This window comes from Embiotoca jacksoni, unplaced genomic scaffold, assembly GCF_022577435.1.
Source record: "Embiotoca jacksoni isolate LCO1_2020_lvr unplaced genomic scaffold, fEmbJac1.0.p SCAF_21, whole genome shotgun sequence".
In the NCBI taxonomy this organism is placed as follows: Eukaryota; Metazoa; Chordata; class Actinopteri; family Embiotocidae; genus Embiotoca; species Embiotoca jacksoni.
The window spans coordinates 8,279,489-8,294,744 of record NW_027185352.1 but is presented as its reverse complement, the minus strand read 5'-3'; the positions used below and the strand labels follow the sequence as shown (position 1 = coordinate 8,294,744).

The following is a 15,256-nucleotide window of genomic DNA, read 5'->3' as shown; positions in this document are numbered from 1 at the left end:
AGATGTCCATGTTGTTACACAAACCATTTGAGGTCAGGGTTGTACCAGAGGACTACAATGGACTAAAGTGTGTACAAGCTGTCAAATAGTCCCACTGCTGAAAATAGGCCCAGGCATATGTTTATTATCATTGTTTTTAGCAGAAAGTTAAGCTCCACCCATTTCGACAGGCCCAACCAATTAGCTCATCGCTGCCTCAGAGGAGTGATCTGTATATGTTAAACTCCGCTGTGCGTGTTCATCGCACTGAGTCTGCGGCCATGCGCAAATGGTTTCGGGGGAGGGCTGTGCTGTGTAGGCTGTAGTCTACATAAGATCTCTCCCTGCGGAGCTGCACACACACACACACACACACACACACACCGCCGACTGGAGATCACAGGTAGCATCTGGACCTTTGGCTTGTGTCTATCGTCCAGATTGTATGAGGAAAAGACAAGTCCAGGATCGCGTAACGGGATCTCCGCTGTCCCCCCCCCCCCCTCCCCACCCTCTGAGGACCGACCGTCTCGGACCACGGACGCAGAGAGCAGCAACGATGCGGCGGCTCTGCTGTTAACTCGCCGGACCTTCCTCCCCCTCCTCCTCCTCCTCCTCTTCTCTCTCTCTCTCTCTCCCTCTCTCTCCCTCTCCACCTCTCTTGTTTTGTTGCCGGCTTTATCTGAAGGAGATCCACAATGAAGCTCAAACCGAACCAGACCAGGACATACGATGGCGATGGTTTCAAGAAAAGAGCTGCATGTCTGTGCTTCAAGAATGAACGTGAAGAAGAGGTAGGAGACCCTGCAGCGCAGCGTGTAGACGATATGTTGTGTTGTGACTTCGTGGCCTAGTCATCCCCTGTCTGTCTTGCACCCAAGTCATTCAGAGACAACAGGGGTGCTCATGGGTAAAATAGACTAGATCCCCTTCATAAAACACGTGGGCTTTGATTTATGGAGTCTACTTCTAGGTGTAGCTGCATCCGTGTAGTTTTGTGCGCTTCCCTCGGGGGCCCCGCTGGTTTGATTTGTGTCTCCGGTGCTGCTGTGTCTGCTGTTGTTGATGCGCCTCGGGCCATCCAGTTTAGGCTAGTTTGAGGAGCACGTAGAGAAAAGAGAAGAAGAAAAAAAAAAAAAAAAGCGTTGTTGTCAAGTAGGTTTTACTCGTCAACATACAACCGACAATCGTGACTTTCAGAATAATACCCACGTCGTTAAACCCCTGCTTTAAAACGGCAGTCAGTCAAAGCAGCGCTCTTACTTTGAAGGCGATTAAAGCTCTACTTCCGGTTAGTTTCCGGCGAGCTTGAAGGAGCCGCAAGAGGGGGCGAGGCGCACTCTTGCACGTTTCTTTTAATAGCGGGGTTTTAACGTCGGCTTGTGTCGGAGTGAGGGGATGCGAATATAGGCCACACATCTATCGCTAAATATATCTCGTCAAATGTCGCGTCACTTAAGCACATCTAATACCACGACAGCATCCGGAGCCAAAGCAGCGGGCATTCACGAAAACGCTGCTGCATCCCGCCGGCCTTGAGCGGGCAGCTGCGTAGCAATCCTGTGGATGAGAATTTAAAGGGACCTTTACTGTGTAAATAATGAATGTTAGGTGACGGACACTTATTGTTGTTGTGTCTTCCAAGATCCCCCCCTCCCCCGTGAAGCTCAACACTTTAGACCCTCTTCATGTGTTTTCCCACCCAAATTAACAGAGCTGCAAATGATTATTTTCATGATTGAATTTTTATTATTATTATTATTTAAAAAAAATTCTTCCATTTAATCAATTAGCCGTTTGGTCTTTAAAATTTTCAACCAGTGTCTCCCAAAGCCCAAGGTGCAGCTTTAAATCCCAACCAGCAGTCGACAACCAAAAGATATGCAGTTTATTATGCTACTAAAAGAGCTGACTGATGGATCTTGGATTTTTTTTTTTTTTTTTTGACATAATGTATTTCTTTTCACTGTTTTGTTACCCTTATCAAATACTATACATATATACATTTATACAAATAAAGATGCAGAAGATAAACGAACAAAATAAATGGATACACTTTGGAAAAAGATTAGTTTTAAGTCAGTCTTGGTACTTTATCAAAACGGTACGATCAAAAGCACAGACAGACAAAGTGAGCCATTTGTTGTTTATTAGGCAGTGTGGATGATACAATCTGTTAAATGAACATCTGTATTTTCAAGTCCTTATGAGTATAGGCTGATTAAGCCTATAACCGGCAGGCAAATCTCTGAGTAAACCTGGTGTTTGGTACCTGCATTTCCGTGCTGGCCAGGTGAATGCAAACTGTGTATTCTTTAAGTTTAAGTACTTTGGGTTTTGCTTATACTATTTTTATTGCATATTTGTTGTTGTTGTTGTTGTCGTAATTCACTGTTTTAGATTCACTGACATTTCCCTCGTTAGTCATACTTATGTCCAAAAATCAGTCCTACTTCCATATTGTCGCTTGTCTAAATTTAGGCTCCAGTTTGAGTGAGGTGTAATCAAACTGTTACACAGTATACAGTAAACAGCCCAGTCTGGTACAAAGAGATCTGCCCGTGTTTGGCTGCGCAACACTTATCTACAAATTTACACAAATACACACAGCATAACTGCTCACTGAGTCATGATGTTATGTCATCATTATGTATGAGCTCCAAAAAGATTTAGATTTTTTATAAAATTTCTGATAAAGAATGAGAGATTTGCATTTCCGTGTTATATTTATTATAACACTTGTACCTTCAGACCCCAGATATGGCCTCAGAACTGGTTTGATCACCAGGATTCTTCTCTTATGACTAGTAATTACACGGAAGGACAGTCAGAGAATATTATGGTAACAACAGAAGTGTGTAGGTGTGACCACCACCCTCAGGATTTTCAGGCTTTGACAGGCATGTCTACTCATGCAATCACAAATATGACACTGTTTGAAGTAAGAGAACCAATCTGCTGCTCTGATTGTAATTAGAGGTCTGAGATATTGGGCTTCGTGATGTCTACGCTTTCCTTAAACTCATGCCAACACACGCATTTACAGTCAGTTCCTGGACACAGGACACTCAACTGTGATGAAATAGGAGCTGTATATGCTGCTCAGCTGTTTTGTTTTGGAGAGGAAAGGAGAAAGCAGAGCCCTCAGGACAAGGTACAGCAATTAAACTCCCAACAAGGGAAAATGGGAACCTGACAGTGCGGAGGGACAGTAGTGATAGCTGAGTAGGCCACCTGAGTTTAGCAGCAAGTGGAGTCTGTGTGCCAAGACAGCCTCTTTAATTATTTTACATTACAATAATGCAGTGATATGCTGTAGAAACCCACAATTACGTAAGAGGTCAGAGTGTTTTTCTTATAAATATTTAAACTGAACGTCTTCTAAGAACTTGTGAAGCGCAGAGTAAAAGCCACAAGTTTATGGGTGTGTTCTTGATAAACATTGAGATGATTTTTATTGCAACTGTGATGCCTGTCGGGCTTTAAAGCTCCTATAATCAATATTTTTATGTTACCAATCATTTAAAAGACCATTTGTAATGTAAAATGGGTTATTTATAGTGACAAATATACAAATACATCCTCTCAATTCCTCTCAGCACAGATTTGTTTTGTGATTTTCAGTTGGTTTTCTGGCCCACAACTTTAATGTTTTGGTTCAGTACTAATGCTTTATTTAGCATTTTTTTCCCCCTCCAGCAGCTGTAGCAGCAGCAGCCCGCTGCTTTTACTGAAAAAAGTCTAAAGCAGGACGTAACACTAAATTCCCAACTCTAAACATTTAGCAGCTAACTAGCTGTATATTTTCAGTAAAAAAAATGGACTTGGGTTCATCAGAAGGTCAGAAATATGACTCCATATGAATGCAAAATTATTCTGTGTTGTTCCTGAATGTGTGAATGGGCAACTGTTTGCTAAGAATTTCATGTCCATCTGTATTTAGTAATAATTTAATGTGTCACTCTTGTCAACATAAATTTCCAACAACTCCCAAAACAACATACGTGTAGAGGTACAGCAGGACCGACACCTCGTTTGCCAAAGCAACATGTGTATATATATATATATATATATATATATATATATAGCTGATGGACAGTGCCAAGGACAGGCATACCGGACCTTTTGTTGTGATAGTAATAGTAATAAATACATGGTTAATGTTGTGAATCGGTCACAGTTTGGATAGATTGAAGCACCGTGACTACTTGGCTGGGTTTAGGAAAAGATTATGGTTTGGCTTTTAAAAGGTGACATAAATTAAATATGTTACGCAAATGAACTTGTCTTCATACTATTTCACCTGAATTCCTCCTTTTTTCCTGACACAGTTACCACGGCCACTACGTAAACATTGTTCATTCTGATCCCCTTAAACAATCGACCAGTGTTGCTGTTTTCTGCTGAAGTCAGACTGCTTTTATTGTAGGTTTAAATTAACCACTACAATGTTCATATCTGATTTTAAGTTTTAAATTTGTAGCAATGAAATCATTCCGTTTGTTTCATGATTGAGAAGCAACCTAATATGTACCGAACTCTTATGGAGTCAGCGTTTGGCAGGGGCTTTCATCAGAGTGATGCCATTAATTCATAGATCCTTATAGGGAAACTCTACCTCTGACCGAGGCAGCAGTTTCAGCAGTAACCTCCATGTTCATCTGATTTATAACGCAGAGGCTACGTATTGAAAGTACTGCAGCAGACCGTAAATAAAGTCAGGCAGGGGGAGCGTCATCAAGAAATCAGAACCATAAGTATTCAGCCTCTCTGTCTTCACTCCTCTATTAGATGTTGTATAATGCAGCGACCATATTACTGTCTTAGCACTATTGATTCGGCCTGTGCACTCGTGTATGTGAGCGTCTGTGACTTTCCATCATGCTCTCCTCCCGGCATGGCCTGGCATTTGGAGCTTTCTTTATTTGACAGCTCCAGGCGTTGCTCCTTGGGGAGAGGGGGAGGAGGAGGAGGAGGAGGAGGAGGAAGAGGAGGAAGAGGTGTTTATGTCCTCCAGAATATTCCTGCCTGCTGTCCCCATTTGAGGCCATGCCAGTGGAGTCTTTATCAGAGCCTGTGTTTTACTGCCAATGAAAGACCCGCTATCTCAAATCCGAGAAGGACGTTTTTGTTTTAAGTAAATAGTGACTTTACAGCTGATTGCATGTCATTTTGTTCCAGGAGTTGAAGCTTATTCTTGTGTAGCTTTGCATCGTTTGATTGCTTTTTGGATAAGAGAGAGGTCGGCTAATTGCGGATTAGTGTGACATTTGTCTGTAATGTTTTTCATCTGCCAGAGGAGATTTACTGTATGTATGCTGTGTGGCCTTTTTCACGGTGGGTGGGGGGCTGGGAAGTGGCTTGAGTTACAAAATAGTAAAATGTCTCTGGCAAACAGCAGAGCTCCCTCTGAAGTTTCTCCTTCACCCTGACCCTCTTTCCAAACAAAAGTGGGTTTTCTGTGCTCGGAGTTTAGCTGTCAGCTGACCGTTGACCTGTATGTCATGATGGTGAGAGTTATTTTGTTTCAGGTTATTTTTTTTTTTTTTTTTTTTTTTTTTTAGCCCGCTTTAAATAGTTGCCTGTGTAAGGCAGTGCTGTTTTTGATCCTTGTCAAAAGTTATTTGCAACCTTTTAAAGTGCACGCTATACTGGAGATTATGTATCAATCATGTCAACTAAGTTGGCAAAATGGAAGTCACAAAAAAATACAGTATTGCAAAAAATTAAATCATCGCTTCCAGCTTGAAATGTAGCCAAAGGTGCAAGTAGGTAAAGCTAAACAATTAGATCAATTAGAAAAGGCTCAGAACAGTCATCTAAAAGTAATGAATAAAGAATTCATACATTGTAATTATGTAATGGATGATATGATAATTAGTTAAAAAGTGATAAATGCATTTTTGATGGCTCTTCAGTCTAAAAAGGTCGGGAACCACCGTCCTCATCGTTGAGTTCTCACTGATGACCACTTGATAATCTTGAAATGCTTGCATTGAAGTGAAGTTCCATGTAGAGATAAATGGAAGCTGGCAGGCTTGATGTTGCTATGATGACTAAATGTTTCTTCTCGCAGGTCTCAAAGGCAGCACCTCACCCCTGCTGCTGCTCCCTGTTATGAAACGTGTAGCTGTGTTCATCTCAGAACCACATGTGAAGCAACACATTTTTAATTAAACACCGTTTGTAATATGTAGATTCAACGCTCTACATTCCTAAATCCATTACAAAAAGCTAAATGAAGGCGGGCCGTATGTTAGGAGCATCAAGCAAAAGATGAAATCCATCTTGTCCTTGCTGACCCGGAGTACATGTGGCTTTTGTTTTGTATACATCCCACACTGTCGGTTTAGGATGCGTCAACACCAGTGATCTCCCCTTTAAGCCTTGCTGGCTGCAGCTCCACACACACACACACACACGCACACGCACACATGCGCACGCACACACACACACACACACACACACACACACACACACACACACACACACAGTTAGACAGGGAGGGCCAGAGGTTGGATGGCTCTGAAATCTTTTAACACACCCAGAGCATAAAAAAAAGAAAGAAAGAATGAATCTTTTATTATGTCACGTCCCTGAAATAGCCGATCCGACGTGGAACTGCACAATTATGAAAACAGACTTCTGGAAGGTCACATTCACTTTCAAAGAGAGCGAATAAATTCACTGCTGCGTATGACACTTCTGAATCTTTCAAACAAAACTTATCACCACTGCTATTTTTCTTAGTTTGCATTAATTTAAATGACGAAAGTTCAGGTTTCTTTCTTTTTTCTTTTTTTTTTTTCTTTGCTCAACAGCCGTCAGAGCTCACTGAGGCAGGTTACCAGGCTCAGCTTGGCACATTTCTTCCAGTTTGCACTCTCCTGAGAAGACGTCATGCCCTGCACTAACCGTGTAAATGGCCCCATATGTCATTTACTGTACACCAAATAAGACATGCACCTGCCATATAGCATAAAAACCTGTTTTGTGTTTCTTTCTTGAACCTTTTCATCGGAGGGAAATGTTTACTGAACGTGCACACACCTAATCCACATCCTCATAGTTGCCATTCAAGCCTCCGTACCCCCCCCACCCCCACCCCCACCCGCCCGTCGGCAACTTGTATCGTCTGGGTAAAAGCAGGTGGCTTGAGTTGGATGTGGGTGGCACGTGAGGGCATGTGGCGTACAATCGGTTTGGCCCTCAGTCCCGGCCCAATTAGAGGAGCCTCAGAAGGCCTTCGGTGGCTGCATCCGCAATCCCATTAGAGAACGTAAGGAAAGCTATACAGAAGCTGAGTTAAGATTTAGTGACAGACTGACTCCTGCGGCAGATTACTGGATATGCTGATCAGATGGGTGGCAGAGCTGGACGTCACCATTTGCCGCACGGGCTGCTTAACACACGTCTCTCCTTTTTAATGCACGTATGTTTACATTCACTGCCTGAGGTGTGTTAAAGAATAATTCCTGCACTGACAAAGCTTATGGAGAGTTGATAGCTTATCAGATTTCCTTGAGCATGACCCTGCTGCTTTTAGGATGTCCCGTTAACTTGACCCCACTGGTGAAACAGATGCTACGTGTTCCCGTTTCTTTTGGATTGGCTGCTAATATATTACGACCTTTGTCCCGTCACAGATCGTGTGCGCTAATGATGAGTGAATTGCTCCATGCAAATGTGATAACGTTTTCAGCAGGTGTGATCGTCTCTGTTTTCATTGCCATATGGGTCCTGCCAGAAATCGTGGACACAGGCTCATCTGATCTGTGCATATCAGTGTACATTGCAACTGCGCTGTAATTCAAACCCTCGCAGGCCGCTCAGGGGAGCACCGGCAGAATTTGAGTGGCTCATGCTGGGTGTACATGCATTGTTTGCCGGGGTTGTGTTTGTGTTGGAACCGCGGCGACGACACAGACTTCAATCGAATCCAAAATATGTTATTTTTCAGAAATGTCTTTTCACTGATATTTCTACACCTTTTTCCACTGTGTGAGGTTTGACTGGCGCTCATGAGTGGAGAATTAGCGCCACCAGTTAACCACCAATGACCATCTATTGACAGTGATCTTATGGATTTAGTTTGAAAGCCAGACGTCGCAGCCAACAAATTTGTATGTGTATTATCAAACTATGATTAACTTTATTATTTATTAAATAAACAGAAAAATCATTTGTAGCAATTATTTAAATGACAACTAATCCTCTACTAAAACTTGTGACAACCCTGGGTTTGATGAAATTTGAAAAGTCTAGAAGACTTTTCAAATGAATTGAATTTTTTTTTTAAATTTTTTTTTTATCTCCATTCAAGTTAGCATAGTTGCAGAGTTAGCTGACTCAGCTGATGGGCATGCTCTGTCCATTGAGAATACCCAGTTTGCATTCTTCCAGCCAGAGCAGGAATGTCTCACCAGACACCAGATTTAAAGACTCTGCATACTGTGAAATACAGACAGATTTACCTGGCAGTGATTTGGCTTAATCAGCACTTTGTGAACTTAAGAATTGGTAAAGGCTTGAATTCAATGGATGTTAATTTACATGTCAGAGCAGCGTTACCAAAATACACTTCATGTCATATTTTATAAGAATTAAGAAGTGAAGTTTGGATGGAATAAATTCAAAGATATCAGTGTGAATCGTTTAGCGCCCATTTTCCATCACTTAAATGTACTTGTTGCACTCGGAACACAAAATGAAATGGTTACTGTGAATGTGTGGGTGCTGTGGTAGACTTCGTATCCTGTAAGCAACAGCAGAGAATAAATAGAAGAGCCATCACCAATCATCACTCATCTTGTCCTTGGTTCCCGAGTCCTCAGTACGTGTTATGCGCGAAAATCAGTCAAGTCAAGGACACTGAGAATGAATACAGCCTCTGAAGTCCATCTGAATGTGCTACTGTGAAAGTTTCCATCAAAACTAAATCATATCAGTTAAAGGAAAAAATGCGAGAGCTCATCCTGTCTGTGTCATTACGCTGCATTCAAAGACGCACATCCTCATTGAGTCGGTGAAATACAAAGACGACCAACATGTTGTTTTGTCCGACAGGTTCTGCTGGTCAGCAGCAGTCGGCACCCGGACCAGTGGATCGTCCCCGGAGGAGGGATGGAGCCAGAAGAGGAGCCATGTGGTGCTGCCATGCGAGAGGTGTTCGAGGAGGTGAGTAAATCTTTGTTTTAATATCACATGAAGTAAGTCTGGACTCCGAAGTTGAGGTCATTCGGTGCGATCATAAAATGAGCAAACGCAGAGACAAAGCGAAGTCTTCAGAAATGGTGATACACACCAGTTTCCAGCCCAAAAAAACTGTTTTGATGGATCATTTTGTGTTTTACTATGTTTTGTGTTGATCTACATCTAAGAGCCTCCTGCTCATAGTAGCAGGTAAAAAAAAGAAGAAGAGAGGACTTGATATTTAAAGAAAAATGCAGTAAGGGTTGCAGGAAACATCATAGCTGTGGTGTTTTGAATATTACAAATCCTGTAAAATGTCTCAAATAAACACCCCTCTGACTCTTTCACGCCATTACCAGTGGTCATTTCCAGTAAAAAAAAACAAACTGAAATGAAGCGGTATGCATGCCAAGGGTGAGTTTTGTGAAGGGCCACGATGTCAGTATCCAGGTGACCGAGGAGTTCGCTGGTATTTCTGAGGTCCCACTGGTGTGGGAACCTTGTGTTCTTGTCCACGTCATCGGTCTAAACTTGGCTTCTCGCTGGATTCCTGTGCATTCACAGAGCCGGCAGCCTCTCCTGCTCCACACATCAGTGGGACAGTGACACCTGTGAAGTATGCTGAGCCGGAGAAATGACAGACGTCATATGTCTTGACAGTAATTTGATTCCCCGAGGAGCACATCTGAATTAGTGAAACAACTGTTGTGAAAGGGACATAATTACATTTCTGTTCTAACACTCGTTGAAGATTGATGCCAGGCTTTTTCCAGGCTCGTATTGTATAATGTCCTGAAGTCAATTTTAAAGACTTTATGTCATACAGCCATTACACCTTGAGGAGAAACGACAGTTGGGGTTTGGTTTTCTACAAAACACACCACAGACATCGAACACATACTTTATTCTGTAGTTTAGGCCTCATTTGTTTGTCGTTGGAGAAACTGATTGTCAAACATTTCTATATCGAAACAAAGCCTGCAAGGTCACAGTCAGGTTCAGCACTCAGACGTTCTTGAAAACATTGAAATGTAATACACAATTTCCATTGTTCTGACACAGAATATAATCGGGTTGGATCACTGCTCTTCTATTGTGGTCATCTTCTATTCATTGTGTGAGCGACTCTTTTGTGAGGCCATAAAAACCTCACCCAAAAAAAAAAAAATCACATACAAGACTCCTTCTGCTGCGTGTCTGTACACACAGCAGAAGACACTCCCGTATGTGATTTTTTATTTTTTATTTTATTTTTATTTTTTATTTTTTTTACAAATAAAAGCCAAAAGAAATAAAAACAAAGTTTTTGTTTTCATCCTCAGGCCGGTGTGAAGGGCAAGCTGGGGCGTCTGCTCGGTGTATTTGAGGTAAGATTTTCACGTCTGTATTTTAAAGTGAAAGGTTTAAAATGCACGTATAATCATATAAAATTTGCACCTTTTCAAATTCAAATTCCCTGCACGTGTCAGGGAAATAGGCCGTAAAACTTGACTGTGATTCTAATATATATTTTTCACATAACACACGGCTTTGTTGACTCACAGTATTACTGTATTTACTTGTGTTTATTTCAGTGTATCATAGTTCAATATTCTGTTTCCTTTCCTTCTGTTCCTTAAAGCAAAACCAAGATCGGAAGCACCGGACGTACGTGTACGTGTTGACTGTCACGGAAACACTGGAGGCCTGGGAAGACTCGGTCAACATAGGTACAGTTTCCCTTCCCCCTCCCGTGAATGTTTGCAGCCGCCCTCTGCAATATACTGCATCTTGTTTTTTTGATTTATGTGAAGGCCGGTACACTGCATGCAGACTGTACTGGCACCGGGGTATGCAGTGACAGCAGGTGCCTGTAAATCAGAGCCGCTGATGTTAGCTGCAGTATATTACAGCTGTCAGTACTGTGGACGCCAGTATCCTGCCTCACTTTGTTTGGTGCTCTGTAATCCAGAGCCCGATGCAGCCACGCTTAACATCTTTACAGCACACGTCCTGTCTGTTTTAATGTATCTATGCACATTTATGTATTTATTTATATTTATATATTACATTTATATATTTATTTATATTTACAACGAGATGAATTAAAGCGAGCCGAAGCTGGATAGTGTGTCTTAAGGACCACACACACTAATACATGCTTACATATATAAACATTTAAAACATGATATGTGTATATATATATGCAGCACCTAAGTCTAACAAGGACAAACATGATATATGTATGTATGTATTTATGTATGTATATATAGCTTCAGCTCGCTTTAATTCATCTCGTTAACCAGACAAACCTGTTCGGTGCAGATAAAATGTGAACATACACGTCCTCTTATTGGGGACTCGCTGCAGAATATTTCACATTATTGTCACATTATTACAGTAATATTTCTTAGTGTGGTGAAGACAGAGTTACTGCAGCTACAACAAATAGCTGTAATTCAATGTAAAATCAACATGTGGAAAAAGGGTTGAGTTCCTTTATCTCAGGCTGTATTATATGAATCCACCCCGTGTAATAACACAAAACGAGGTGTTTTGTATGTGTTTGTGAACCTGAGAGTGACCGCTCCTCTCACCTCCTCTTCTCTATCGCCACCTGCAGGCCGTAAGCGGGAGTGGTTCACCGTGGATGAGGCCATCAAAGTGCTGCAGAGCCACAAGCCCGTTCACGCCGAGTACCTGCGGAGGCTCCAGGTCAGCTGCTCCCCCACCAACGGCAACTCCATCCTCCCGAGCCCGCCGCCCAACGACAACTACCCCCACTACAGCGCCACCGCCACCACGCCGTCGACGGGCAGCGTGCTGGGCTCCTCCCGCAGATAGGACTGCACCTCCAACACCTCCCCCTTTCCTCCGACTGTCCTGTCCGGCTCGGACAGTTCACTGAAAGTCTGTACAGTCTCTTTGCATGAATCTAATGACTTTTCAGAGTCGTGGCGCTCTTGTATGTATCGTGTCTGATCTTAGCCGCGGGACAGATCAAAGCCGTCACCAGAACTGCGTGAAAAGGACCGAGCAGGAGAAGCTGGTGACGCTCCGACAGGACAAACTGTGGATACGTCTAACTCCAGAACACATTTTCTTTTGCTGGAAAACACCAGACTGATGAGCTGACGTTTGGGAAGCTGCAGACTCTGCTGGCGTCAACGACACTAGTGAAGGAATGCCTTACAGAAACTTTGTATTAATGTTGTATTTCGCTTGTTTTATTTCACTAACGGTCTTTTTCACTTTCTCTTAGCAGAATATGGTGAGTAGTCAATAAAAGGGGAATGACCCCAAAGCACATCAACGTGGGGAATGTTTCCAGACTTAATAATGTCATGGATGAGAACAGCAAATACATGGATATTCATTTAAAAAAAGACAAATAATCATTAACAGATTAACCGAAATCTGTAGATCCACTTCCTAACATTCAAAATTATGGTGACTTCAAAATAAAAGTGGGTGAAGTGAAAGTAGTAGAATATTATCAACACTACATATAAAACATAAATACAAAGTTTCCATGATAGAACTTATGTGAGTTGCTACCTCAGTAAACTGAAAACTGGACTTGATTAACCTGTGTGTCGACGAGCTTTCACACAGCACCGCTTTTAGTGTGTTTAGGTAAACTTTAGCCAAAAGCCACGGTCATGAATCATCTCACCTCGACTGATCCAACGAGTCACTGTTGACTGTTTAACACCACACAACTTTTCATCGACTGCTTTTCCCTGTGAAAGTATTTCATGGTGCAAAGTGGATTTGTATCGTTTACACTGAATGAAACGATAGTGATCGCCTGCTCTTTCTTTAAGCTGCAGCAATTCTATCATGTCTCATGGTGCTGCAGTGCAATCTGGTAAAACTGTCAACTAATGACATCATTTCCGTGTACAATATGATTGTTTTGCAAGTAACTGAGGTTTCTTGCACCCAGGGCTGAAACTAATGCAACAAATGAATCTGCCAACACTATTATTCGTGATTAATCTAATAATGTTGTGGTTTTTAAAATGCAGGAAAATAGTGAAAAATGTCCACAAAAGTCAACTTAACAGGTTTGAAGAGTCACTTATCATAGTTTGATGAAAAAAAGAAAAAAAAAGAAAAAAGTAATACTGTTAAGTTTTGTAATATTTCTCCCTGTTTGCCCCCACCTTCACCCAAATATGAAACAGAAGACTGTAATCCAAAGAAAATGGCTCACAGTAGCTGTTGATTATCACATTTCAAATTCATATTTTTTTTGTTTACTCATCCAATGATGAAAACTCTCTCCTGCTTCGACCGCTGAATGACGACAAAGAACCACACAGAGATTTGTAAATAGCTTTGAGGAGAAACCGTTGAAAATGTGTTTTTAACCTGAATGAACCTGTACATTTTTCTCTTTAATATTTTATATATTTTTTAACAATGTACAAATGTCAGGAAAAGACATGTAAAAACTCCCCTCCCCCCTCACTGAGTATGTACAGTACAGGATGTTTGTATCACATATGACGACGTGCCACAGGTTGAGGATGTGACGGCTGGTTTGTATGGAGGGAATGCATCTTCAAAATCAGGAGTAATTTCATGCTGTTAAAGGATCAAGAGTTACATTTCCGACCTGAGACGTCCAGTGAAATGTTGTCTTATTAAAACGACTGACAGCACAGAATGAACATAGTTGATAACCTGAAACCATAAAGTTTTAGAGAAATGGGGAAAATGTAAAGCTATTTTCTTTGACTTTAAACAAAATGTATTCAGCATTTTGCTAACAAACTTGTGTTTGTTATGGCCCACCAGGCACACAAGTATTAAGACATATAAATGAGGAAATGTGTTTTTGTTTTTTTTAAATACAAATATATAACATTTTGAAAAACTGCAGTTTTAGAAAGAATAGTCAAAATCAGAGGAACATTTTGGAAATTAAAAATGTATTTTATTCTTAAAGTTTTGTGAGAGTTAACAGATATTTCCTCTTTTAAAAGTGAAACAGACTTTATCTGTTGCTTCAAAACTTTGGGATCCCTTTAACTTCTCTATTGTCGCTGCTTTGTTACAAAATCTTATCCGCAGTATCACAAACTGAATCACCGGTTCAGCTATCATGAAGTTTTGGCCTTGTCTGACAGGTGTGTGTGTGTGTGTGTGTGTGTGTGTGTGTGTGTGTGTGTGTGTGTGTGTGTGTGTGTGTGTGTGTGTGTGTGTGTGTGTGTGTGTGTGTGTGTGTGTGTGTGTTACAGGTTGATGAATGTGAACTCTAATGTGCCAAATTAAAAAAAAAAATTGTTTGTGTTCAGATGGAAAAAAAAAATCTTGATGTCAACATTTTACAGATCTATATGTCAACATCTCTGTGAAAAAAAAAAAGATCTTAAACTTTGCTTGATTAAGTCTGTTAATGTTATTTCAGAATATAATCATTTATAATGTGAAAATAATGTGTTTCTCGAGATTGACTGCATCCTCTGATGTTCAAATTATGACTCGACACTACTCGTTCTTTACCCCACACCATTAATTTACTATTTTAAGACTATTTCAGACTCTAATTCGACCATGAATTCAGCTTTAATCCGTTAACCCGGATGTTTTGCAGCTTCATGTCAGCCTGGTGCTCTCTGAAACACCTTGTTCGTCCACTTGCTGAAACGCTGTTTGATGCTCGGGTGTTTGTTGATCTTCTCCTGTTAACGTCTCCAGAGCATTTTAATCAAGGCAATCTAAAGATTTGTCACTGTTAATTTGAAAATTATGCAAGTTTAATGTGAAAGTGATTTAAAGAATTGGACTGGAAAGTTTGTTTTTGAGAAAAAGTTGCATTAAAGGGGAAAAATCTTATTGTAACTGCTGTTGAATATTCATTTATGTGACGGTAACATTACTGTGTTTGAGGCTAAACGTCATGTCCATGTTTTGAAGTTATTTCTGGAAAAAAAGATAATGTTTAATTTAAAAGAAAACATATTGAAGGTTTAGTGTGTTATGACCAGATTAACCATCTGTTGGGCCTGAAGGCAAAGAAACAGACTAATAATTCCCACCCCGCCCTCCACTCTCAGCAGGGATTAGCATCTGTAATGCAAAACATGTTTTGGCT

At 41.1% G+C, this 15,256-nt stretch overlaps 1 protein-coding gene across 1 annotated transcript; it reads left to right on the top strand.

Moving 5' to 3' along the window:
* The first annotated feature begins 271 nt into the window (after positions 1 to 271).
* nudt4b (nudix (nucleoside diphosphate linked moiety X)-type motif 4b) lies at positions 272 to 15,003 on the top strand. Its single transcript, XM_069156748.1, has 5 exons — positions 272 to 773; positions 9,046 to 9,156; positions 10,494 to 10,538; positions 10,793 to 10,880; positions 11,774 to 15,003. The coding sequence occupies exons 1-5, from the start codon at positions 678 to 680 to the stop codon at positions 11,992 to 11,994; spliced, it is 561 nt and encodes a 186-aa protein (XP_069012849.1). The 5' UTR covers positions 272 to 677; the 3' UTR covers positions 11,995 to 15,003.
* The last annotated feature ends 253 nt before the right edge of the window (positions 15,004 to 15,256 follow it).

Bases quoted from the DNA above. Each gene is read 5' to 3' on its own strand.
- nudt4b (XM_069156748.1), top strand. From the start codon at position 678: ATGAAGCTCAAACCGAACCAGACCAGGACATACGATGGCGATGGTTTC. The intron at 774-9,045 runs GTAGGAGACCCT...TTTGTCCGACAG, and splicing joins AGAATGAACGTGAAGAAGAG to GTTCTGCTGGTCAGCAGCAG. The intron at 10,881-11,773 runs GTACAGTTTCCC...CGCCACCTGCAG, and splicing joins GGAAGACTCGGTCAACATAG to GCCGTAAGCGGGAGTGGTTC.